The sequence below is a fragment of the Aristolochia californica genome, unplaced genomic scaffold, assembly GCF_029961685.1.
Source record: "Aristolochia californica isolate CCGP_79_NKW_82.1479 unplaced genomic scaffold, dmAriCali1.0.hap1 SCAF_15, whole genome shotgun sequence".
NCBI classification, from domain to species: Eukaryota; Viridiplantae; Streptophyta; class Magnoliopsida; order Piperales; family Aristolochiaceae; genus Aristolochia; species Aristolochia californica.
Window position 1 is genome coordinate 790,719 of NW_027181826.1, and position 27,466 is coordinate 818,184.

Here is a 27,466-nt window from a genome sequence, read left to right on the forward strand (position 1 = left end):
CTAGCCAAATCCGTTCTAGAACAGTGTAAAATAGAGTATAAACCAGCACTCCTCTCCATTATTAAAGCTTGTACCGGAAATGCTAGAGTGCATAAGCAAATGGAAATGAAGAAGGACAGCGCAAAAGTTTATACCAGTTTCAGAAACGCAAGTCTTAGCTGCAATCGAGCTTTTGGGTGGCTTTCTACAAATATGCACACTAAAAAGTTTATGAGAAGTGATGGGGTTGTTCGATCAGAAGAAGATTCGCTTCTGCCAAATGCTTCCTTGCAGTATGGAAGAATGTTTTACAGCCTACAGCATCAGAGTGGAGAAGATTAATGGACTCAGAAACAAATCAACTAGTTTCCAACACAATAGCTCAAGAGCGATGAGTCTGTAACTATAGTCCAGTCATTTAAAGAGATCAGGTGAGACCATCCTCGTTGGCTAGTTCTTAAATAAACTGCTTCAGAAATTCTGTTGCCACTAGCCGTCCTCTGGTGTTTACAGACATTTTCAACTCACTGATCTCCTTGTCAATGTCCTGCGAATTCAGAAAGAAAGTGTTGAACGCCCTAATATAGAAGTATCCCCTCAGTGACAGAAACTCAAAAGAATTAAACATTTCACCCATATAGTTGAAAAGGATGAAGATGAAAGTTTTAAGCCTTCTCCCCCACCCCATGAAAACAAAGTAGTGCAACAAACAACAGAAAAGGATAATGACTGCAAAGAGTTCTCACCTCCATAAATTGTACAATAAAATCTATAAGCTTATGTTTATGCATTTCTTCACAGTGATAGTTTGTAACAAGAAAGCTAATATCATAACCCTGTGAAAGCAACAGAAGCATAAAACATAAAAGATTGTGTTAGTATGTACAATCACACTGATAATTTCTGACCACTATTATTTTTCCCTTGCCATTTTTCCACTATATTTACAACATTGCTGTAATTTACATTATAAAATTCAATGTCAACAAAATGAAAAGTGTAGAAGAGATAGATATAGAATTCAGCTCCCAAAAACAAACAAACAAAAAAAAAAAAGCTCAAATAGCATCAAGCAGGAAGAGAGAGAGGGAGAAAAGTGAAGACTTGAGTGGCGCTGAGACCGTAATTTTTGTTACCACCCAAAAAGAATGGTTACTAACAGACTGACAATTGACAGCTGCAGCATCGGCTGTTAACTGACTGGTCGTAGGTTCGAATCCTACTTGGGGAGATTTGATGAATTCTTAATTCTTTAATTTAAAATTAAGAATTCAAAGGCTCGCTTTGACCATTAGGAGTAGGTAACCAGTTCCTTGTCTTTGTTTCTATTGCATTCTATCTCATCGTATCACATTCTTTCTGTTCTGCAATATTTGAGAATCCTCGTCAATACCTCAGTGACCTGATAAGACAAAGTTTCATAAAGGACCATGATGTGTTTTTTCTTTAGCTTGATGACGGACCATAAAATGAAACTAACTAAAACAACAACCAAAGATTTACTTTGAGATCTGACAGAAACTGCATTGTTTCTAGCTCAAAGTTCTCACTGAAAGATTGTCAAAATCTGATTTGGCCCAAAATAATTAAGGAAACACCTGGTCCCAAGGTGATTAGACCTCTGATACTAAGCCAATTTATGGAACAGTAACGAGTAAAAATTCCGCAGAGATGAAGAAAATAAATACAAGAACATCAGGAAAGTGTTCAGAAAATAGACTGAACTACCAAATCAGTTATTAGGGAAGTGATTAAATGTTGTTTTTCTGGGGATTGAAAATGTCCATGATCGCTAGATGTAACTGGTGGGTAAAGTACAGAGTTATATGCACATAAAAGCATTTTTAGGTAGCTAAAACACTATAGCTCCAGATAGAATACCTGTATTGGTTTTCTTCTCAGGACTTGGAAAGCTTCTGCCCTCATTGACAAAAACCGAAGAAATTTTTTCGTTAGTATGTTTTCCAGCTCATCAGCCTGCTTTACCTATAGAAGAAGGTATATATATCAATATGAGAATTTAAAAAATATAACCGAAAATGCAACTTTCCACAGACTCTGTGCATCATCCTTTGGAACAGACCATGATAGCGCTAATATGAGAAACATTCTTGAGAGCTAGTTCTAGATTCCTTGTAAATATTTACTGCAGTGTTATATAAACCTGGATTGGACTGGCCGGTTGAACTGAGCTCGACTGGACAAGGTTCTATCCAGTTATCTAGCATTTTTTTATTTTTTTTTAAATAATGACATCACTGCAGCAAACTCAACTGTCAAACCCAGTTAATCTGGATTGAACTGGACCCATCCACCACACAAAGTCAGTTTTTAAACAATTGTTTTCTTATATGCCAACAGCAACACTTCCACCACAACTAAATTATTCAACCTATTGTGTTATGACTTCGCACGACATTTTGAAAAACTTTGCCAAATGATTGATTCTCTTGTTTTGTTTAATTCCTAGGAGCCCCAAAACCCTCCAAACTCAAGAACAAGACCAAACTTGACCAGAACATCAAGGGGGCATTCTAGGTATAATGACCCAAGTAATGGTTGGGCTTCCATTAAGCACTCAAATATGATTTTGTTGAGTGGGAAAAATTCCCACATTGAAAAATGAGAAGAAAAGTTAAATAAATTAAAAAGTTGAATAATAGGCCTCCTAAGTGGCTAGTCATTTTGGGATGGAACCAGACTCAACCCAAATAAAACCAGACTCAACATGGTATCAGAGTAGGTTGTGCATTTGGGCTAAAGGCCAATTTGTGCTCCCTAGGTTACCCTTGTGTTGTGGACTCCATAAGGTAAGAGTGTTGTGGGCTCCATAAGGTAGGAATTTGTGTGTTGTGGGCTCCATAAGGTAGGAATTTGTGTGTTGTGGGCTCCATGAAGGGTTTGTGCTCACATCTCAGGCCTGTTATGTGTAAGCTGGACTTGAGGGGGAGTGTTAAGTGGAAAAAAGTCCAATATTGAAAAATGAGAAGAAAATTTAATGGGTTATAAAGTTGAGCAATAGGCCTCCAAAGTGGCTAGTCATTTGAGATAAAACCAGGCTCAACCCAAGAACTCAACAAATATATTTTTTAATTATAGAAAAATGAAAAATAAAATAAATATAAACGTAAAATACTAAACATAGGACATGATTTCAAGTCTTCCTCAATATTTTTCTTTAAGAAGGTGAAAATTTTATTCGAAAGCGAAGCTAAGGGAACAAAATGATACAAAGGGGACCCCCTAGAATGACAGATTAGAAGGACACCCTCTTTAGCTAAAGAGTCAACTACTCAGTTGGCTGATCTCAGTACATTACTCCGAAAAGTCTGAAATTCAGAAATAATGTCCCTCATCTCATGATATGTCTCTCAGTGTTTTCAACCACAAGTCTTTGCCTAGAGCACTAGCCTAGGACAATCGCTAGAGTCCTCTCCAACAAATTGTTATTATTTCATTAAAATAACAACAGCAGCAAATATGATACACGTAAAATATCATTGAGGTCCATAACTACAAAAGCTATTGGAGCTCCCTGTGTTTTTAACTTTTGATATTTGGCAGGCGTTGATTAAAAGATGAATTTGTGGCCTGTAGAGATGTATCATGATTCTATTCTGTTTATATTCATTGTCTTTACAAATCATATGTTTAATTTCTTCTATACACCATCCTATGAAGGCAAACCAAAAGCATATATGAGTAGTTTTTCATTTTTTTCAGTTTTTAGTATCCTGTTTTATACAATCAGATCCACTAGATTTTAGTGTTTTTTTGCAATCTTTATAAATCTTTTGGCATTCTAAAACATAGTTATCACGTTTTCCCCCAATTGAAGCAGACATTAACAAGATTACTTTGCTCAAAATGGATGTATATCAATTTTTCTAATTACTGCATGAATTTTTCACAACATATACATGGATAGGTTGGAAATTTTTTATGATTTTTCATATTTATCAAATTTCTTTTTGTGGGGTGTCACGTCCTTATAGCATTCATAATAATTCTGTTTAATGCCATACGGGCCATCTCAACCAAGATGTCTCAGATTTTCAAACACCTGAGTCTTAGTTATCAAAGACACTGACAAGTACTTCTGCCAATACAACTTTTATCGCTTGCACAAATGCAACCTATATCAATGCTAATGGTGAGCTCGAGAGAAGAAGTGCAAAAAGAAATAGCAAATAAATAAATTCTACCTTGATGCTCATGCGAAGAGAGTTAATTGACGTCTCAATCAAGCATTTTTCGGCCTCATTGCGGCATATCAATATCTGGAAAATTAAAATCAATGGATGATAATTAGACCTAAAATGTTTATACACAAATATAATTGGACCTTGACTCATGAAAGCCTCACGACTGGAATACAGAACATAACATATATAGACAAGGGATTAGAAATAATCAATTCTTCACGTTTCTCCTCCCTTTTATTCTACAGACTTTATAACATTACTTTGATTCTCTCTGGCTTTCATACTTTTGGTTCTACATAGCAAATGTCAAAATAACAACTAAACAGAAAAATTCAAAGCATAAAGAGAGTGAGAGAGAGAGAGAGAGAGATTTATATAAATCCCCAATAAGAGAATACTTAAGAGTGAAAAAGCCTGAAGAAGTGAACGATGTTTTTCACATTCTTTTGAGAAAATTTGAAGCACAAGAACTTGAGAACTGCAAAGGAATGAATCACATGCCATCACCCAGACAATGAGTTTGCTGGATATCAATTGGTTAACAGAAAGAGAGCAAATTCTTGTGCAACTAAATATGCATATTTATTAGTTAAATACTTCAAATATAATTTTTTTCAGTGTTACTCTAAATACACTACATATAAACTAAAAAACAACTCCAAACCATGCAGATTATATATGGTTTGCAGACTAATTGTGTTACAATAAAATACCTTCCCTTTATGTGGAAAAGGATGTTATCACTTTACTATGTCTTTTTAGAGCTTCTCTAACTGCATTGAGAGTACACTTCTCTTTCATCTAAAAAGTAGTAGTGCGGTTGTTACTTGACCATGTCTTTTTAGAGCTTCCATTGTGATGGTGAATTTGATGGCAAACCAGCCTAGTTGAACTGTCCTTACTGAATCTAAAAGTTATCTCACTAAGCTCGTGTCTACTTCAAAAAAGTTCAGTATACTTATGAAAATACATATCAGAATTTATCAGACTTGTATATGCAGTTTACATTTTTCAGAGACCAACTTAGATATTTCACCAAACAGGAAAAGGGGGAGAAGCTTTATACACTACAGGTGAGGTAAGAGACTAAAACACATTGGATTATGCACTTGAGATAATCCCGTGAATAGATTAACAAAAGAAAATGATGAAATATGAAATCACAGAAGTAATCTTTGTTTAATTGAAAGTTTGTTTTAGACTGCATAAACATGAAATATTTTTCCTCCCTGGAATTGGATGGATTGGAGACACAGATTCTGTTTAAGAGATCCTGCCACATACGGTTATTTCTCCTGTTGAGATGAGCAATTTCAAGTCTTTTCCATCATTTAGGATTTTCAATCACACTGATGTTCATTATCATGCTGTCAATTGTCTTTAGTTTAATAGAGTTGATCATCTCAAATTGCTCCCTAGCTTTTTTCTAGCCTAACCTATTCCCTCAAGTTTTTTCTTTCCTTTCCTTTTTTGACATTTCCCCTAAGCTCTATTTAATTATTTCATTTCATATCTTGAATTTTTTTAATTAGTTGCCACAGTCATTGGAAGGATAAAATTATTATAGGTTACTTTTCAAATAAATAAATAAATAAATAAAAAGAGGTCCGCAATACAAAAAAATATATAGAGAGAGGTTCTCCTTGATGATGTACATCGGTTGCCTAAGCTTCTTATCGTTCCCAGGACATACTTGAACATGAACATGTAATTGCATGATGTTTTTGGATTGAATGGAAGGACTTGAATTTATTGAGATACTTTTTGTTCAATAGGTAGTTAAAGAAACTTTCAACTCTTCGACAAATTAACCAAAAGATGATCATGCTAATCTTTACTACCACATGGTTTAGGTTGATACGGGTGTTTTTTTTTAAGTTTGATTTTTTGTATGCCAAATTTGAAGAATGACATTCAACCAAAAATATTTGTATACCTCACATTTTTACATGTTTTTTTATAAAGATGTATTATATTAACAAGAGAAAAATTACAAAGGAAAAGGGAGCAGATCCCTAACAACAAGAGATTGAAGGGACGCTCCCTGCTTGCCAAACATATCTGCTACCGAATTTGCAGATCTCGGAATGTGAGACCAAATACAAGAGAGTGAGGTAATACCTAAGATCTCCCGAAAGATGTCCGAATGCCGCCATGGAGGAGGGGAAGCACGCTCGCACCATCCAATGACCACCTTGGAGTCCCCTTCAATGCGAATGGGACCACTGCAATTGTCTCTGAACACACGGAGCCCACTAAGGAGGCCATATAGCTCAGTCGACGTTGAATCGGAGATGCCTAACGGGCCAACATAACAGAAACACCGATTGTCAGATGGATCCAAAATCACTCCCCCAAATCCAGCGATCCTCGGATTGCCGAGAGAGGAGCCATCAAAATTCAACTTTAGGTAACCAACTTCCAGGGTAGTCAACTCCTTCATTACTTGGTCCCAAAGTGCATCTTTAACAGATTGTTCCAACTATCACGAATAGAGGTACCCTTGAAAGAGGTAAAGGACTTCTTAGTCAGAAGCCATATGGAGATTTGCCCCGTCACCCTTTCCGCTACTCTTACCTCAGATTCACTTTTAGCATCGAAACGTTTTCGGTCATGTTCATTCCAAAGCCTCCACGACACAAAACTGGCACAAGCGGAGATCATCACTTTACCGAGACCAAGAAGGGGATAGCCAAAGATCGACTTGTTGAAAGAGATTAGATCAGCAGATATACAGAATTGCAACCCCAACTTGCATAGGACAGAGGTCCACACATTCCATGAGAACTGGCACTGTAGCAGAATATGGCTAGTGGATTCAGCCTCAGCGTTGCAAAAAGGACATAAGGGGTCAATAGATGGGTGGCCCCTTCTTCTAAGCACATCTGCCGTGAGAAAACATTTTTACATGTTTTGTTACTGGTCAATTATTATCATTTGACGTGTCATTTTTTTAATCTCACATTGAAGTCAGTGTTGTGAATACGTCTACCATCAACCAAGCCATTAATCATATTACTGACTTTCTTTGGTCAATATCCGCCATAAGTCAGAACAAAGAGTACCAATTTTAAGAGTTAGATTCTTTAAGAAATCAGAACTGTAACTGCCAACTTTTAGTGCCTTAAGTGAACCCAAGAGCCGTGATATTGAATTTTAAATTGGTTTCACAAGTCTGAGTTTATTCATTATTGATTTTTAAGTCAATGACATGAATATCAATTTGTTTTAAGTATTCCAGAGAAGACCCTTTTATCACCAAAGAATGAAAGTAATAGTTTTATAAAAAAAAGACACATTACTTACATTCTTCATTTAGCCTGTCCAGGAGTTAAAATCTTCTCGTCAAAGAAGTTTATAGGGAGGAGTCATACAGAGATAAGAATAACACTACGATACCAAAATGGAAAGTATTTTTTTTTTTTTTGAAGAAGAAGAAGAAGATGTATTAATAAAACGAAAGAGAATTACAAAATTTGAGGGAGCCCCTTACAACCAGTGATTTTAGGGTAGCTCCCTGCCTGGCAAGCACATCAGCCGCCGAATTTGCGGATCTCAGAATGTGAAACCAAATACAAGGAACAATTGAGGTAATATCTAAAATTTCTTTAAATATATCCCAATGCCTCCACGGAGGAGAAGATGCGTTCTCACACCAACCTATCACCACTTTAGAGTCACCTTCAATGTGGAGAGGTCCCCTACATTTATCTCTGAAGATACGAAGACCGGAGAGGAGACCGTGCAATTCAGCAAACGTAGAGTCTGATATACCAAGGGGACCGGCATAAGTGAAGAGCTGATTACCAGAATGGTTTGAAATAACTCCTCCAAAACCAGAAATACCAAAGTTGCCAAGAGACGAACCGTCAAAATTTAACTATAGGAAACCAGATCAGGAGGAGACCATTCTTTCATGACCGGAGGCTTTTTCCCAATGTGCATCAATGCCTAGTTTTTTCAATTTTCACGAATGGAGGAACCCAGGTAAGGAGAGAAAGCTTTCTTGGTTAATAGCCAAGTTGATATTTGCCCAACCACTCTGTCCACAACTCGGTCTAGAGATTCACTTTTTGCATCAAAACGTCTTCTATTTCGCTCATTCCAAAGACGGGGATAAAACTAGCACATACAGAGAGCATCATCTTTCCAAGACTCGGCAAAAGGGTACCCATGAGAGATTTACTGAACGAAAGCAGATCAGCCGCCATGCAGAACTGAAAACCAAACTTTCCAAGAATGTTGATCCACACCTTCCAGGAAAAGTTGCAATGGAGAAGAATATGGCTAGTAGTTTCATTTTCAGAGTTGCAGAATGGACATATGGGATCCACCGAGGGATGACCTCTTCTTCTCAATACGGCAGCCGAGAGAATTTTACCTTGACAGGCACTCCACATGAAGAACTTTACCTATGATTGCTTCAAAGCTTCGTTGGGATGGCAACTGATGGACTTGAGGAAGGTATCATTGGCTATCCCCTCTCTGGAGATCCTTGTTTCTCCTCCTACCTGTATTTGAACCGGTTGTACACTACTTTATGGGAAATGACTGTAAAATCCAGTTTTGGAATGACTGGTGGAGTGGAGTGGGGCCAATAAAGATCATTACAATACCTTGTTATCGGTCACCAAGATGCTACTGTTGTTGCCGCTTGGGATACTAGTGCGCGGAATCTCCATTTTCGCCATGGTCTTAATGATGAGGAAACCTCTAAGGTTTGCCGCTTAATGATATTGGAGTCATCAAAATCAGGAACCATGTTCAAGACAAGATTATTTGGATGCCTGCAGATAACAGCAACTTATACGTGCACATTAGGGGATGGAGTGTTTGCCGCGTTGAGCATGAAGCTGTTGTTGCTTGGAGACTCTCCACCCCTAACAAAGTAAAAAATTTCCTCTAAAATGCCTGCATGAACAAACTAGACAACCTCCACAGGAGGGACAACCTCAATCCGTGCAGCCTTTGCCAGCTCTATATTTTTAAAGTTGTTCCCCTAATGATCTAATCGGAACTTGTTGCTCTTGGGGATTTTTATCCCGAAATTGGGAAAGTTGCTCCTTTTGGCATGCCTAGCACATATGCTTTTGGATTGAGAGGAACAATCGAAGATTCAATTGCAAATATAGCAGTGTAAAAGACATCAATTGCTTTTTGGGCATGTCTTTTCGTGTCTTCGCACAAGGAAGGAATTTGCTAACCTTTCAGATGTCCCCCTTCGGATTAATTGGCATGCTCTTGCCCAAATATCTGCCCCTTCCAAATATCCAGCTAAGATTGAATGGAAGCCTCCACCGGAAACCATCAAACCTAACATTGATGGTAGCACCCTTGCAATCCTGGAGCAGCTGGTTTAGGTGGTGTCTTCCAGAGCTCTGGGGCAGATCTCCTCTCATCACATACCCAGTGCCTTTGGGAATATCTGACTCCACATCAGCGAAGGTCTTTGCCCTTCTTCAAGGGCTCATTATTTATCAAGATCACCTCAACAGTCCTTTGCTCATTGAGGAAGATTCTAAGGTCGTTATTGGCTGGTGCTCTTCCTCTATTGCACCCCGAAATTTCTGATATAAATTCTATAATTTTTTGCTTTTGGGCTTATGTTTCTAGATCGGCAAATTCCTTTGCTGACAAACTTGTCAAGCAGGGGGCCTCCCTCCAATCTCTTGTTGTAAAGGGAGGGTCCCACTAAATTGTATTCTCTTGTTTTTCTAAAATAATAGCACATTCATTTCAAAGAAAAAAAAATGTCCTATCTGAATGGAGACGTAGTTTCATGCTCAATACTGTGGATTTTTTGTTGTTTGATCTTATTCAGTTGGGTTGTTTGAGCATCATCTCACAGGGTATTTAACTGTCAAACAGTTGAAGAGAATAAATAGACCGATGAAACATTGGTACTATCAACACACTTTAAATCCAGTATTCACCACACCCAGTAACCTTTTAAGCAATTCTTCCAATGAGTTTGGCATTTGCAGTACCAATTTCAGCACAAGATTTCAAATAATAATAATAATGACAAGTCAAATGCTATGTTATCGCTTCTTTGATGACATGGTTTTTGATGTGGCTTGTGGAAACATTACATTTGCAAAAACAATTGATGCCATCATCCTTCAAAATTGACATAAAAGAGGATGACATTAAAAAAAAAAAATTCTGATCATTTATCTTCACAACTTGCCATGTCAGAGGAGAAAAATCAAGATACAAACATCTTTGTAAGATTTCATGCAAGTATATAGATCAGCCTTGAGTAGATTGGGGAAAGCTAACAATTATTTAACAACATAAAAGACCTATTAAGCAATTTCATTTCATAACAGCTATTAAGACACATCAATGGCAAAAGCATAAAAACTATATTGACTCAATACTATCCAAGGAAATTGTCCTTACTGGATTCAACAGCAGTTCTGAGCTAGTCCTGCAAGTTGTAAGCCGCATGTTAGAGCACCTCAGAAAAAATAAACAACTTGACTAGTAGATACATGAAAGAACAACAATGGTTATCAAAACAGTAAAATGTTAATCCAAGGCTACTTGATTGATGACCCTTCTCTCCTTGAGGGGTATAATTGCTACGTGGATGGATGTTTTTGAGCTATGTAACTGCAACAAATCAGAAAGAATAGAACTTTCCAGAACTTTCATAAATCTCTCATCAGTGCTTTCTGTACACCTACATTGGCCTTGCCCTCAGTCCTTCCTAAAGCTGATCTCTCAAACTTACAAATGACCCTTGTCAGCCTTTCAATAGCCATTCACAAGTTGATACCTATTTTTTGTGTTTAGAATTAAAAGCGCACTCCAGCTCCACTCTTAAACTCTTAATCTATCAAGTTGGAGTCTGCAATTAAGGACATACCTAAGAACTTAAAGCTACCAAGTGATCACTTTCCTTAATTCTTTCTATTTCAGAAATAATGATGCTGCCAAAATACTTAATATTAGTTGATGCAGAGTGATCTAATTGTTGTCCTATTACCAGAACACACTTACTGCTAAATGATACTTGGCCCCCTCTCTTATTTGGAAGCTCATGGGACTTCCTAAAGTCCTTTTTCTTTAGGAAATTCTTCAATTGCTATGCTGCTGAGAATCAGCTTTGCACAATGAACAATCTTGAAAAGCATGTATTCCAAAATTTTTGACCCTCATTGCAAATATTGTGGTAATAACATTGAATCAGTTAAGCATCTGCCTGTTCACAGCCAGTTCTCATACAAGGTCTGGGGTTCTTGATCAATAGGTTTGGCATTCTATCTTAGTTTCTCACACTTCTAGAACCTAAAATTTTAATGTGCGCTCTTGCCTCTATCAGAGAAAGGAAAAATCCTTTGAAGAACAATACGATCTACGATCCTCTGCTTATAGAAGAGATCATTCACCAAAACACTTTTCTTGGGTTGGCTTTTTGAGTTCCCAGATTGTACTATGCTTTTATCAAGCAAAACTGGTATGCATTAGCAGCTCATAACACCAGCAAAATCCAGTACCATACTTTCAAGTCTCTTCCTCTGATGGCCTCCTTGATTTAACCTCAAAATGAGCTGAAAAGGCAATCCAAGCAGCTAGATCAGGGGAACTATCAAAGAATCATGAAATAGATCTTTGCTTTCTTTCTTTCACCCCCTTGATCTGGTGGATCCTATGGGAGCTTATAATAAAATCTTCTTCAAGATCTTAGACTTTTCCAAAGGAAATTCAATATACCCCTTCAAATGGAAGAAAAGTACAAAGTGACTTCCACTAGCAACGCTCTACCCCTCCTTTTCATTTACTTCCTTTCCTCAAGGAAATCCAATATGTTCCTTATTAACTTGGTTTATGTTCCTCACTCAACTAAGCATGATGCAGACCCTAGAAAGGGGACTGAATTGCAGAACAGTGTCATAGATTTGCCTTAATTGTGTGTGTATTTTCTTTTGGTAGTGGTAGTGGTAGTGGTAGTGGTAGAGAGAGAGCGAAGGGAATACTATTAAATGAAAGTTTGTTCATAAACAGTCGATTAATGGTTACTAGTCCACTATATGAGAGCTATTTTTTTCAAAATATATGTATGTGTGTGTGTATGTTTGTTAGTCTGTTTTCTCTAGATGGTGATGAGGTGAATAGAGGAGATGTTTATAATCAAAATTTGTCAATGAACTGAAGAACAAACTTTCATCCAAAAAACATCTCTGCACCTTCAACCCACACACATACACAGTGTTGACGATGGTAGAAGGGACATGCTCTTAAATGAAACAACTGATAAGTGTTACAAGAAATAAATGCTTAGTGAAAAAACAATAGACACAAATAGGCACAGTGTTGGCGATGGTGAAGGAGAGGAGATAGTTTGTTGTCCAAACAACTTAAAAGTGCTATTAAGAACCAATTTTCATTCAGGCAACATTTTTCTGTCTCTTCAACACACACACACAGATATACAATCACCAATAACGTATGCAGTGATGGAGGCAGGATGCCCTGAAACGAAATTTGTTCTCCAAAGAACTTATAAATGTGCTTAAGAACAAGCTTTCACTCCAGAAGCAACCCTCCCTCTCTTCAACACACCCACACACGCACATGTATGTAAATATATCTATATATACACACATGAAACCATAGTGTATGAGGAGGCAAAGAAGAGGAGGATGCTGTAAAATTAAAGTCTGATATAAAGCGCACCTCCCCCCCCCCACACACACACATACATGATGTTGGCAATGGTGAAGAAGGTGGGGATGCCATTAAAAGTAACTCAAACAACTGATAAGTACAAACTACATTCAAGAAGCATCCTTCCCTCTTCAATACGTGGTCTTGGTGATGGGGAAGAAGAGGAGAGATGCTCTTGAAGGAATATTTGCTCTTCAAATATTAAATTTTGAAGTATCTTCCCCTCTCTTCAACACAGGCATGGTGTCAGAGGTGATGGAAGGGAGATGCCCTTAATGAAACTTTTTTCTTCAAACAACTTAAAAGTGTTATTAAGAAAAAAACTTCCATTCAAAAAGAATCTCTCCTTCACCACCACCCTCCAACCCACCCACATATACACATGGTGTTGGTGGTGGAGGACGGGATGACCTTAAATGAAAGTTTATTCTGCGAACAAGTGTTATTAAGAAAAACCTTTCATTCAAGAAGCATCCCTCCTCTTCGTCCCCCTCTGCGAAAATGAACTTGTAATTGCTATTAAGAAAAAATCTTCATTCAAGAAGTATCCCTCCCTCTCTTAGAAACACACACAATGGTGTTGGCAATAGTGAAGGAGGGAATGCCTACAAATAAAATTTTGTTCTTCACACAACCATTAGGTGTTGCTAAGAACAACCTTTCATTCAAGAAACATCACAAACACAAAAAGACAAGCACAATGTTGGCAGTGGTGGAGGAAGAGATGCCCAAAAATAAAAATTTGTTATTCAAATAACTGATAGGTGTTGTTAACAACTAACTTTCAATCAAGAAGCATCCCTCTTCAACATAAAAATACGCCCAGAGTGTCAACAATGGAGATGCTCATAATGAAAGTTTGTTGCTGAAACAACTAATAAGAGTTCAATATCAAACTTTCGTTCAAGAAGCACCCCTCCCTCTGTTCAATACACACAACCAAAAACACTTACACGTCAATATGAAACTCATGAAGCTGCAAAGAGACTTACTTCAATTCAACCTCTGGCTTGTTATGTCTTTCAACTTCTTGGCAAGGAAAGTTCTACAAAGAAGCAGCCAATTATTTAAATAAGTATCATCAGAAATAGGAAGTAATTTGCTTCATGAATCACGGCTTTACGTATATCCTCCTGCACAACTGCTGAAATAGTAGAAAATTGCATCCCATTGTGCATCTCACATGCAATAGAAGTAGCAGTAAATAAAACATAAGATCACCAGATTAAAAGGCTTAAATGGTAAGAGTCCTAAGAAAAACAAGAAGATCCATTATGACAGCCATTATCACATACATGCCATACATATAAGATAAGTACTACAGAAAAGAAGAACAAGATTCACAAGTTACGTGAGTTAAACGTGTACATCAATAAAAACTAATGGTTAAGATTTCAAGTTTAGTGACTTATCACTGGTTACCGCTTCTAAAATTTCCAGTGGACACTTTTCAAAAACTTTTTATAGGGTAACTTCTTAATATTCCAAGTGGAATTCATCCTTCCAGTTTTACTAGCATTACATGTTGTCTATTAATATTTAATTGTAGTATTTAAATAAATGAAGCACCATCGTGAAGGAGATATTATGACTAGTGGACGCATTTATGGCTTCTTAAGTATGTGTCCACACAACTGATGTGGGATCACTGAGAGTAACATAAATCAAAATGCTTGTCACTATTCCAACACGTAGCTTTTGAGTAGATTCCATTTCATTGATCATGGATCCATAGTAAAAGAGTGATACATAGGCCCACAAGTCATTCTTACCACTTCTACAAGGGTATATCGATCTTTTAGTGCTATAATTAAATGGCAAAAACAAGGAACTTCGGTAACATTTTCAGGGACATGTAGGCTTTGTTCCATATTTCAGGGGCACATAGTACTTACCCATCACCAAGCACCTCAATAAATTTAAGGATTGACCTAAGTGTCTACAACTAAAGAATGGCATTCAAGTGCAACAGGGGAAAAGAACAAAAAAGTATACTGTTGATACATATCTTATATTCTACACAGCCTTAGAAGATAACATTCACAATCCATTGATATAACAAAATCAAATACCTCTTTAGCACTACTATTAATTAGTACAAATAAAATTCTTTTTCAAAAAACAAGGTATAAAAATAATATGTCAATAATTAGAGCATACATGTCAATTACAGCGATCATGAAAGAATGGCACATACCTGTAGACACATGGCAGCCTCTAACGTATTCCTAATGCATGTCAAGTACAACCTCAATGTATATGCCTGAATTAGATCCAAAAGACATATTAAAAACCATATGCAATAGGTAAATGGCAGTACAGACAAAAGAGATTATTCACAAACTTTACTAAAACAAATCACACACAGAAGGGAAAAAAAAGAAGCTAAAACCATCCTAGATGAAGAAAAGGAGTAGTAAAGGGAGAGATCTGCAACTGCTAGCTTGTATCCAAACCATTGACCCAAAACAAATCTTACTCAGACGAAGAAACATCCAAAGTGTCTCTTCCAAACTACAAACCTAGATAACCAGATTACTCATTCAGCACAATATCTTTCTGAGATTCCTACCAAAACAACAGAAGAAATTAAGTCTCTCCGATGATGTTTTCCCAATAAACAATTAAAACTGACCCCTAACTCACACATGTCAGGCCACCAGTAATAAACTGTATAAAAAATTTACATCAAAGCCTAATTCACTGTCCTGATCATAAAAATTCAAGTAAAAACATAACACAGGGGCAACTTCATATCTACCCCCAGTGAAGTGAACAGGTTATGAATCAGTCAACTCTATCTGCAGCTCAGAGAAATTAGAATTCAATTTAAGATCAAAGTGTTAACTTACCATGTAGGATGGAAGAGAGACAGAAATCACGCAATGGCAGAGCGATCAGTGCAACAGAAGGAGACAGAAAGCCACAGCAACCCACAAGAGTCTAAGAAGTCTGTGCTTGTTTCATCAAATCCCGGCATTACAGAAACCTGACGGTTTAAAAATCAATCTGGCTATCAAACTAATGGCTGGATGGTTCAAATTTAACCCATGCAGAATTGCACGCAGTACCTCATCTGAAGTTCACATGTAATTCGCTAATCGAACCGTCCACATTGATGTAACTAGCAATGGTGCCTATCCATTGTGCAGGCAATCACGATTAAATACGTTTATATGCAATAATATTATAACAAATAAAATATTCATAAATAATAGAAAGTGATATTGATTAAATAAAATCCATTCCAAAAAAGGTGCCCACATTTCAAAGATTATTATTTGCACCGCACTAACTTAAATGTCCAATAAGGATAAGGTATAATAAAGCAGCCACATTGAACAAATCCAAATGTAAATGGAAAAATTACAGAAATAATAAAATCCAAATAACAACCTTTTTCTGGTTAAAACCAGCTATCATTAGAATTTTTTAAGTGCAACAAAAAATAACAACGAAGTTGCCTAACTTACCTGATGTGTGCCACTGTCGACAAATGTAAGGCAGTGAACCAAAAGGATGATCCTTCTCTAAGTTTTAGTTGCTGCCAAAAACAAAATCAATGACCAGCAGAATTCAAAAAGTTAAACAAAAAAATTGCTAAGAATAAAAATAAAGCAAATAAAATAACAACATAAAGAAAAAAATATAGAATATAATTGAGTTTTTAGGTTTAGAGACTTAATGGTCAGATATCATGCTTTCCACTAATAAAATGGGAGTTTTTTTGCTATGCATCCTGCCCACCTGATTAAATTCCTGTCTGGAAAAATGAAAATACAAAACAAAAAACTACTAAATAAAGGAAATCAATAACACTAAATATGTGTGATTTTAATCAAATAAAAAACTGTATTTAATGTAACCCAAATCGTAGCTTTATAGATTGAAAAGTCCTAAATATACATAAACCCTATTAACAAAGAAAGAGACAAAGACAGAGACAGAGACAGAGACAGAGAAGAAACTTCAACTGTTAAATCATCAAAAAACTGTTAAATCATAAAACCGAAAACATAGTTTTTAGAAACAATAATTATAAAACTGAACTTTAGGTTTAAAAGCATAAAGGACAGATACTATAATCAATAAATGAGAGTAGAGAGTGTCATAGAAAAGTGAAATCTAGCTCTGTAGACACCGTAATCAAATAGAAAACTCAAATGGTACATTTCTAGATTCAGGTCTCCTAACCTGAAACTGATAACTGCAGTTACTGCATTATCCTCAGGCCGGTATAATAACATACAGGTTCAGTAGGGATAGGGCACTTTGAGTGAACAATATGAACCCACAATCACTCACAAATTTTACGAAGTCTTTACATCTCAATGATCGGTTTTTACACCAAAAACCTTCACATTCTTACGCTGCCATACCACATGGAGTCTGTAACCTTGCTGAAAATTTAGAGAAATTATTACCACATAGATCATTCCCATTGTGAAAACACAGGACGGGCAGAAATGATGAAATGGCATTTGAAGTCGCTCACCAGCAAAAGCTAACTTCTTTAAGCATACGTGAGATACATTTGTTTTTTATAAATAATTATCTTCCTTTTATCTGCTTTTAAGGAGATTGCAGTTCAAAAGGCACCTCTGCTCACTCATGGAAAGGTTCATTTGCAATCTTTAGAAAAATAATTTGATATCCTCGCATCTCAATGACAGAAACAGCTTAATCTTTCTGGTTTAAACATGATAGCTCGGGAGTGCACCTTATTTGTAACAAAAGAACATTGCCAAGAGTTTGTTTGATACTCATTGGTCAGGAAACGTAAGTTTCAGTTGTTAAATGGTGGCAGCATAGTAATAATCAGGATGAATCGTTGCTTTGAAACCCATTTAAGTGTGTAGCTCCTTTGCTTTTTAAATACCCTAAGGACGAAGTCTTGTGTTTTTAGGCAACAAAATGGTTTCCTATGTAAAACACAAACGTTTGATTGAATGAGTAGAGATGGATCCACATTGTAGTGTTAGGGACTTAAATGTAGAGATGCAAGATTTCACAACTGCAGAGCTCTTGGAAGGAGACCCAATTTTTCATCACCCAGAAACTTCCTACATCAAATAGATTTTTAGCTGATGTATAAACCATCAGTGGATCAAGATCAAGAAACAAAAACTGATCCGAAGGCCGTGAAATTAGACTACTGAAGATCTAAATGAGACAGAAAGGAAACCTACCGACGGGTCGTCTCCACAGACCGGTCCCAGAGACAATAAAGCGTGAGATCTCACGAGGTTTTTTTCGATTTTCAAAGAGGGAAATGAAGATGGAGACTTCAATCTCGACCGAGTATACGGGCTTCAGCGCATCCAACCACTCACGAGTCATGACTCTGAATTTTTTCATGTGACATGGCAACATACGTGGAAGCCTTTAACTATTTACGTCAGCAAATTAGACGCCCCTTTTTTTGTTCTTTTCTCTCCTGGCAACAAATACCTGGTTTCCCGCTCGTGACTCTGAATCTTCTTCCCAATAAAAAACAGTGAGATGTTCTACAGCAAAAAATAGTATAATCTGCAACCATTTTGTACAACAGAGGTTTGCATAAGAGTAGAAGAGAGGAAGACGGAGGCTAGCTACTAGTTGGAAAAATCTCATTTTTCATGGCCGCAAAACTCTTGTGTTTTCTTCCTCCGTTTTCTTGCCACCTTTAGACAGTTTTAAAAAAATGAAAAGAAAAAAAAAAAACAGAAGCCCTTCCTGCAAAGTTAACGTCTTTCATATCAACATATGAACATGACAAAATGGAAATGATGTCTACACTAAATACCTTAAATGAAATAAAATCTTCTACAGCTCTCAAATGAGTGAGAACGCAGTTTTAACCTTGATTTCGGATATGGTTTACGTGAAACAAAAAATAAGAGAAGACTGAAAATCATAAGAACTGAAAATTGTTCCTTTGACGAAACAACCATGTTGTACCTAAACATCAAACACCAATATATACAGAAACGAAACGGATAAAAATGATGAAGAAATTAGTAAGGAGTCACCCACCCACTTTTGATGTCATTTGGGAGAAGGGTCTGTGAGGAGAAGCGGTAACGTTGATGGCATCGGCAGGATGTATTTTTCTCTTCTGGCCGGCACCGACAACAATGAAATGAAAACATTCCACATAGGATAGCATCTCACAAGTACAAAATTTACTTTAGGATGGGTGTATAAAAATGTGAGAAGGAGATTGTTGTTCATTATTTGTTTGTTCCACTTAGACGCCATGTCGCTACTGGTAAAATATTTTACCGGCCTAAGCAAGTGAACTTAGCAATTTGTTGTGTACATGCAACGTCACAAGTAAACTCTTCACCTATGACTTGGCAGCACTCGTGGAATCCTTCCACTATATTGCATGATTTAACTCACTTGACACAAACTTTGTATTAACTATTTGTTAGAGGAATATGTATGATTTTTTATAATATTTTAAACAAGATTATATTAATAAAATTTAATATTAAATAAAATAAATTTTATCCATGAAAAAAATAGGTTTAAATGATATGTAAATTGTCAAGAGCAAAAATGAAAAATACTGGAAATTCCCATATGACGTGATTTATATGTATCTTACTCAATACTGTTTTTATCGTACAAGAAAAAGGTGTTTAAAATGATGTTTTTTGCTGTGTATTTGCCCTTGGAAAGGGCGAAGTAGGATCTCCGCACTCTGAGAGCGGGAAAGGACAGGGTTTCGACGCTGGAGGGCGCCCTTGCGAACGCTGCTTCAATAGCAGATCATAGGCAAAAAATCGAGCAGTACAAGCTGATACTTGCTTCCGTATTTGCTTCCAACGACACAGCTGAAGCTAAAAAATTCATTGATCACAGTAAATTCTGAAAGTCCCCTTTACTGTTGTTTGCGTATGAATTTTTTATTTTTATATCTAGCTTCGATTTAGAGCATCTTTGATGCATATTTTTTTATATTTTTTTTCTTCGGTAACTCGATGGTGTCAGATGATGTTCCTTTGGTGGTTTCGAGGCAGCTGTTGATGACATTTGCGCAGGAGCTGGGTAGGCTAGATCATGAGTCGCAGAAAGAGATTGCGCTCTATGCCCTGACCCAGATTCAGCCACGAGTCGTTTCATTTGAAGAACAGGTAATCTCTTAATACTTAATTTATCTGTTGCGTTTTCTAGATTTTTGTGCATCTTTCAGTACCTGTAGTTGATTTATCTTCACTCCGGAAAAAGGCATGATGATTTGTGATATGTATTTTACTCTAGAATGTGTAATTATGCTTGAGTAGTTTTGCGCAAAATATTGACAATACTTTGTGCTCAACACCCGATTTTCCAATGTAGACGGGCCGCTGATTTAAAATGGCCTGAAATCATCTCCGCCATCAGCTGTGCAGTTATCCTCAGATGACTATGATTGGTAGTCATTTGTATCTCAACCATGATGTTTTAGAATGGGTGGTTCATACATGCATAAAAGTTAACCTTTTAATACATCTGTTTTCCTTACCTTAGTTTTGTACACGGTGCACTTGCCAGGATTTGTTAAGCTACTTTTCATATTATTCTTTTGGATGATAAATCGGAAGTACTGCCAATAACTCATCCTCACTTGTTACATTCTTAAAAAAGTTTGATGCTTGATCGTTAATCACATCTTATTCCCATTAAAGAATACATAAAAAAAAAAGAGTGACATGTTTTTTTCAAATTGGGATGTTTCATTAATTAGGATATTAATATATTCTAATACTATACGTTAAATCACTTATAAGTGTAGTAACCAAGTTTATTTTGGTTAATTATCTGTTTAGGTATGTTATATTTAAGTATATTATAAAAGGTTACTCATTCTCTTGTTTATATCATACTTTTCATTTGGGGGCCCTAACACTGGAATCTGTTTTCCAGTGCACTTGAACTCGTCTACACTAACACCCAAGGATGAGTTAAAGTTTAATCAATTCATTACGATGAATTGAATTTTTCACTTCAGTCCAGGTTCATTGTGGACTACCCCCCCCCCCCCCCTAACCTATTTATCTAATGAATTAGGTAATGCGGGGGGAATTCATTCTACTTCATTGTGGACTAACAATATAGTGTAAGGATTCCACGAGTGCTGCCAAGTCACAGGTGAATCGTTCAACAAATTGCTAAGTTCACTTGCTTGGGCAGGTAAAATATTTTACCTGTAGCGACATGGCGTCTAGGTGGAACAGACAAATAATGAACAACAATCTCCTTCTCACCTTTCAATACACCCATCTAAAAGTAAATTTCGTACATGTGGAATGCTATCCTACATGGAATGTTAAACATTTCATTGTCGTTGGTGCCAGCCACAAGAGAAAATACATCCTGTCGATGCCATCGACGTTACCGCCCCTCCTCATAGACCCTTCTCCCAAATGACATCAAAAGTGGGTGGGTGACTCCTTAATAATTTCTTTATCATTTATTATTTGCTTCGTTTCTGTATATATTGGTGTCTGATGTTTAGGTACAGCATGGTTGTTGGAAAAAATTTCAATTCTTACGATTTTCAGTCTTCTCTTATTTTTTGTTTCATGTAAACCATATCCAAAATCAAGGGTATAACTGCATCTTCTCTCATCTTTTGTTTCATCATAGCTCATATCGAAATCAAGGTTAAAGTTATGTTCTCACTCATTTGAGAGTTGTAGAAGATTTTATTTCATTTAAGGTATTTAGATCATTTCCATTTTGTCATATTCATACATTGCTATGAATGACATTGTTGTTAGCTTTGCAGGAAAGACTTTTGTTTTTCTTTTTTGTTTTCATTGTTTTTTAAAATTGACTGAAGGTGGCGGTGAAACTGTGTTGGGAATGAGTAGTTGGGATCGACTGAGGGAAGATCACTTTTGGGCTGAACAAGGCTCAAATGAGTTTCCCTGTCTATTGGTCTCAAGATAAGTTGTTAATCACTCCAGGAAAACGGAGGAAGAAAACAAAAGAGTTTTGCGGCCATGAAAAATGAGATTTTTCCAACTAGTAGCGAGCCTCCGTCTTCCTCTCTTCTACTCTCATGCAAACCTCAGTAGTACAGAATGGTTGCAGATTGTACTATTTGTCGTTGTAAAACATCTCACTGTTTATTGGGAAGAAGATTCAGAGTCACGAGCGGGAAACCAGGTATTTGTTGCCAGGAGAGAAAAGAACAAAAAAAAGGGGCGTCAAATTTGCTGACGTAAATAGTTAAAGGCTTCCACGTATGTTGCCATGTCACATGAAAAAATTCAGAGTCATGACTCGTGAGTGGTTGGATGCGCTGAAGCCCGTATACTCGGTCGAGATTGAAGTCTCCGTCTTCATTTCCCTCTTTGAAAATCGAAAAAAAACCTCGTGAGATCTCACGCTTTATTGTCTCTGGGACCGGTCTGTGGAGACGACCCATCGGTAGGTTTCTCTTCTGTCTCATTTAGATCTTCAGTAGTCTAATTTCACGGCCTTTGGATCAGTTTTTGTTTCCTGATCTTGATCCATTGATGGTTTATGCATCGGCTGAAGATCTATTTGACGTAGGAAGTTTCTGGGTGATGGAAAATTGGGTCTCCTTCCAAGACCTCTGCAGTTGTGAAATCTTGCATCTCTACATTTAAGTCCCTAACACCACAATGTGGATCCATCTCTACTAATTCAATCAAACGTCTGTGTTTTACATAGGAAGCCAAGTTGCTGCCTAAAAACACAAGACTTCGTCCTTAGGGTATTTAAAAAGAGAAGGAGTTGCACACTTAAATAGATTTCAAAGCAACGATTCATCCTGATTATTACTTTATGCTGCCACCATTTAACAACTGAAACTTATGTTTCCTGACCAATGAGTATCAAAATAAGTTTCCATGTCTATTGGTCTCAAGATAAGTTGTTAATCGCTCCAGGAAAACGGAGGAAGAAAACAAAAGAGTTTTGCGGCCATGAAAAATGAGATTTTTCCAACTAGTAGCGAGCCTCCGTCTTCCTCTCTTCTACTCTCATGCAAACCTAGGTTGTACAGAATGGTTGCAGATTGTACTATTTGTCGCTGTAAAACATCTCACTATTTTTTATTGGGAAGAAGATTCAGAGTCACGAGCGGGAAACCAGGTATTTGTTGCCAGGAGAGAAAAGAACAAAAAAAGGGGCGTCTAATTTGCTGACGTAAATAGTTAAAGGCTTCCACGTATGTTGCCATGTCACATGAAAAAATTCAGAGTCATGACTCGTGAGTGGTTGGATGCGCTGAAGCCCGTATACTCGGTCGAGATTGAAGTCTCCATCTTCATTTCCCTCTTTGAAAATCGAAAAAAAACCTCGTGAGATCTCACACTTTATTGTCTCTGGGACCGGTCTGTGGAGACTACCCGTCGGTAGGTTTCTCTTCTGTCTCAGTTAGATCTTCAGTAATCTAATTTCACGGCCTTCGGATCAGTTTTTGTTTCCTGATCTTGATCCATTGATGGTTTATGCATCAACTGAAGATCTATATGACGTAGGAAGTTTCTGGGTGATGGAAAATTGGGTCTCCTTCCAAGACCTCTGCAGTTGTGAAATCTTGCATCTCTACATTAAAGTCCCTAACACCACAATGTGGATCCATCTCTACTCATTCAATCAAACGTCTGTGTTTTACATAGGAAGCCAAGTTGCTGCCTAAAAACACAAGACTTCGTCCTTAGGGTATTTAAAAAGCGAAGGAGCTACACACTTAAATAGGTTTCAAAGCAACGATTCATCCTGATTATTACTTTATGCTGCCACCATTTAACAACTGAAACTTATGTTTCCTGACCAATGAGTATCAAAATAAGTTTCCCTGTCTATTGGTCTCAAGATAAGTTGTTAATCGCTCCAGGAAAACGAAGGAAGAAAACAAAAGAGTTTTGCGGCCATGAAAAATGAGATTTTTCCAACTAGTAGCGAGCCTCCGTCTTCCTCTCTTCTACTCTCATGCAAACCTAGGTTGTACAGAATGGTTGCAGATTGTACTATTTGTCGCTGTAAAACATCTCACTATTTTTTATTGGGAAGAAGATTCAGAGTCACGAGCGGGAAACCAGGTATTTGTTGCCAGGAGAGAAAAGAACAAAAAAAGGGGCGTCTAATTTGCTGACGTAAATAGTTAAAGGCTTCCACGTATGTTGCCATGTCACATGAAAAAATTCAGAGTCATGACTCGTGAGTGGTTGGATGCGCTGAAGCCCGTATACTCGGTCGAGATTGAAGTCTCCATCTTCATTTCCCTCTTTGAAAATCGAAAAAAAACCTCGTGAGATCTCACACTTTATTGTCTCTGGGACCGGTCTGTGGAGACTACCCGTCGGTAGGTTTCTCTTCTGTCTCAGTTAGATCTTCAGTAATCTAATTTCACGGCCTTCGGATCAGTTTTTGTTTCCTGATCTTGATCCATTGATGGTTTATGCATCAACTGAAGATCTATATGACGTAGGAAGTTTCTGGGTGATGGAAAATTGGGTCTCCTTCCAAGACCTCTGCAGTTGTGAAATCTTGCATCTCTACATTAAAGTCCCTAACACCACAATGTGGATCCATCTCTACTCATTCAATCAAACGTCTGTGTTTTACATAGGAAGCCAAGTTGCTGCCTAAAAACACAAGACTTCGTCCTTAGGGTATTTAAAAAGCGAAGGAGCTACACACTTAAATAGGTTTCAAAGCAACGATTCATCCTGATTATTACTTTATGCTGCCACCATTTAACAACTGAAACTTATGTTTCCTGACCAATGAGTATCAAAATAAGTTTCCCTGTCTATTGGTCTCAAGATAAGTTGTTAATCGCTCCAGGAAAACGAAGGAAGAAAACAAAAGAGTTTTGCGGCCATGAAAAATGAGATTTTTCCAACTAGTAGCGAGCCTCCGTCTTCCTCTCTTCTGCTCTCATGCAAACCTCAATTGTACAAAATGGTTGCAGATTGTACTATTTGTCGCTGTAAAACATCTCACTATTTTTTATTGGGAAGAAGATTCAGAGTCACGAGCGGGAAACCAGGCATTTGTTGCCAGGAGAGAAAAGAACAAAAAAAAGGGGCGACTAATTTGCTGACGTAAATAGTTAAAGGCTTCCACATATGTTGCCATGTCACATGAAAAAATTCAGAGTCATGACTCGTGAGTGGTTGGATGCACTGAAGCCCGTATACTCAGTCGAGATTGAAGTCTCCGTCTTCATTTCCCTCTTTGAAAATCGAAAAAAAACCTCGTGAGATCTCACGCTTTATTGTCTCTGGGACCGGTCTGTGGAGACGACCCGTTGGTAGGTTTCTCTTCTGTCTCAGTTAGATCTTCAGTAGTCTAATTTCACGGCCTTTGGATCAGTTTTTGTTTCCTGATCTTGATCCATTGATGGTTTATGCATCGGCTGAAGATCTATTTGACGTAGGAAGTTTCTGGGTGATGGAAAATTGGGTCTCCTTCCAAGACCTCTGCAGTTGTGAAATCTTGCATCTCTACATTTAAGTCCCTAACACCACAATGTGGATCCATCTCTACTCATTCAATCAAACGTCTGTGTTTTACATAGGAAGCCAAGTTGCTGCCTAAAAACACAAGACTTCGTCCTTAGGATATTTAAAAAGCGAAGGAGCTACACACTTAAATGGGTTTCAAAGCAACGATTCATCCTGATTATTACTTTATGCTGCCACCATTTAACAACTGAAACATATGTTTTCTGACCGATGAGTATCAAACGAACTCTTGGCAATGTTCTTTTGTTACACATAAGGTGCACTCCCGAGCTATCATGTTTAAACTAGAAAGATGAAGCTATTTCAGTCATTGAGATGCGAGTATATCAAATTATTTTTCTAAAGATTGCAAATGAACCTTTCCATGAGTGAGCAGAGGTGCCTTTTGAACTGCAATCTCCTTAAAAGCATATAAAAGGAAGATAATTATTTATAAAAAAAAATGTATCTCACGTATGCTTAAAGAATTAGCCTTTGCTGCTGAGCGACTTCAAATGCCATCTCATCATTTCTGCCCATCCTGTGTTTTCACAATGGGAATGATCTATGTGGTAATGATTTCTCTAAATTTTCAGCAAGGTTACAGACTCCATGTGCTATGGCAGCGTAAGAATGTGAAGGTTTCTGGTGTAAAAACCGATCATTGAGATGTAAAGACTTCTTAAAATTTGTGAGTGATTGTGGGTTCATATTGTTCACTCAAAGTGCCCCACCCCTACTGAACCTGTATGTTATTATACCGGCCCGAGGATAATGCAGTAACTGCAGTTATCAGTTTCAGGTTAGGAGACCTGAATCTAGAAATGTACCATTTGAGTTTTCTATTTGATTACGGTATAAACAAAAACCACAAATAAGAAAATACCATGCGGTAGATATTTATAACACCCGAATCTCCTCACCACATGGCAAAAAAATTTCATAGCACTTCAAAAAAATTTAAACAACATTCTAAAACATTTCAAAATTAATCAACCATTTCCATTGCAGATGCACTAAACAATGCAAACACCAACACACACCAAGTCCAAATACACCAAACAACTCTGGTAGAGCCCCATATGACTTCACAGTCACTACGAACTATTTCCATTGCAGATGCACTAAACAATGCAAAGACACACACACACACATATCAAGTCCAAATTCACCGAACAACCCTGGTAGAGCCCCATATGACTTCACAGTCACTACGAACTGTATCTCGTCAGTGATGGGGGTCGGGTCTCGTTGGCTAATGGACGCCCGTGTAGGCGACTCAGCCTTGTTTGAACTGGACTAAACACCGTAAACTCTAAACCCTAATCGAGATAAACCCTAACCCTAGACCCCCTAAACCCTAATTCCAGAAATTAAACAAAAAACCCTAGATCTTAAAAACCCTAAACCCTATCACCCAATAAACCTAAACTGAAAAAAAAAATTGAAAAAAAAAACTAAACCCTAATTCCAGAACCTAAACCCTAACAATACCATAAATCCTTAACCCTAAACACTTAACCCTTAAATACAGAGCACCAAACCCTAAAAACACTAAACCCTAACCCTAATAAAAAATTTAGACCCTAAACCGTAACCCTATATCCGACAATTATGCACAAAAAACCCCAAATTAGGCACTGAAACTAAAATTAAATCAAATACAACACTAATTTAATCAGAAAACAAATTTGGGTTTAGTCATACCTTCTGAAATTTGGGGAAAACCGAAGCCGAAAAGTGAAATCGATGCCGAATCGAAGTAGAAATTAATAAATCGAAGCCCAAATGTCAAAATCGAAGAAAATCGAAACCGAAATAGGGGAAATCGAACGAAATCGGAAGGTATTTTGGGGGAAAAGAGAATAGCGAGAGGGAGAAGGGAGTGAGAGGCCGAAAGTGAGAAGAGAGGGAGCAGAGAGAGAGAGAGGAGAGGGAGGCCGAGAGGGGTAAGAGAGTGGGAGAAGCGAGCGGGAGGTTTAGAGGGAGAGAGAGTCCGACATAGAGAGAAGGACGCCGAAATGACGTTCGCAGCGAGAGATGGTGGCCGTAGGAGGGAGACCGGAGAGAGACGGTGGAGACGAGAGAGGAGCAGAGACCACGGGGGGCGCAGGGACACGAGAGAGCGGGGGGCGTGAGAAGGGTGTG

General features: G+C 37.5%; 1 protein-coding gene across 3 annotated transcripts; it reads right to left on the reverse strand.

The window, feature by feature from the left end:
* Positions 1 to 250: 250 nt before the first annotated feature.
* On the reverse strand, positions 251 to 27,466 carry LOC137951595 (actin-related protein 2/3 complex subunit 4). 3 transcript variants are annotated; one of them, XR_011112144.1, is made up of 13 exons: positions 27,026 to 27,466; positions 16,608 to 16,623; positions 16,334 to 16,404; positions 15,932 to 15,997; positions 15,713 to 15,849; positions 15,058 to 15,123; positions 13,853 to 13,905; positions 10,590 to 10,617; positions 4,185 to 4,259; positions 1,861 to 1,965; positions 726 to 815; positions 384 to 526; positions 251 to 294 (listed from the first exon to the last, which is right to left on the reverse strand). XR_011112144.1 is itself a non-coding variant. In XM_068798359.1 (12 exons), the coding sequence occupies exons 5-12, from the start codon at positions 15,713 to 15,715 to the stop codon at positions 437 to 439; spliced, it is 510 nt and encodes a 169-aa protein (XP_068654460.1). In that variant the 5' UTR covers positions 15,716 to 15,849; positions 15,932 to 15,997; positions 16,334 to 16,404; positions 16,608 to 16,623; positions 27,026 to 27,466; the 3' UTR covers positions 251 to 436. The 3 variants fall into 3 exon arrangements, 2 of the variants coding, with proteins under 2 accessions (XP_068654460.1, XP_068654461.1); XM_068798359.1 differs by having other exon boundaries at positions 251 to 526; XM_068798360.1 differs by lacking the exon at positions 16,608 to 16,623 and having other exon boundaries at positions 251 to 526.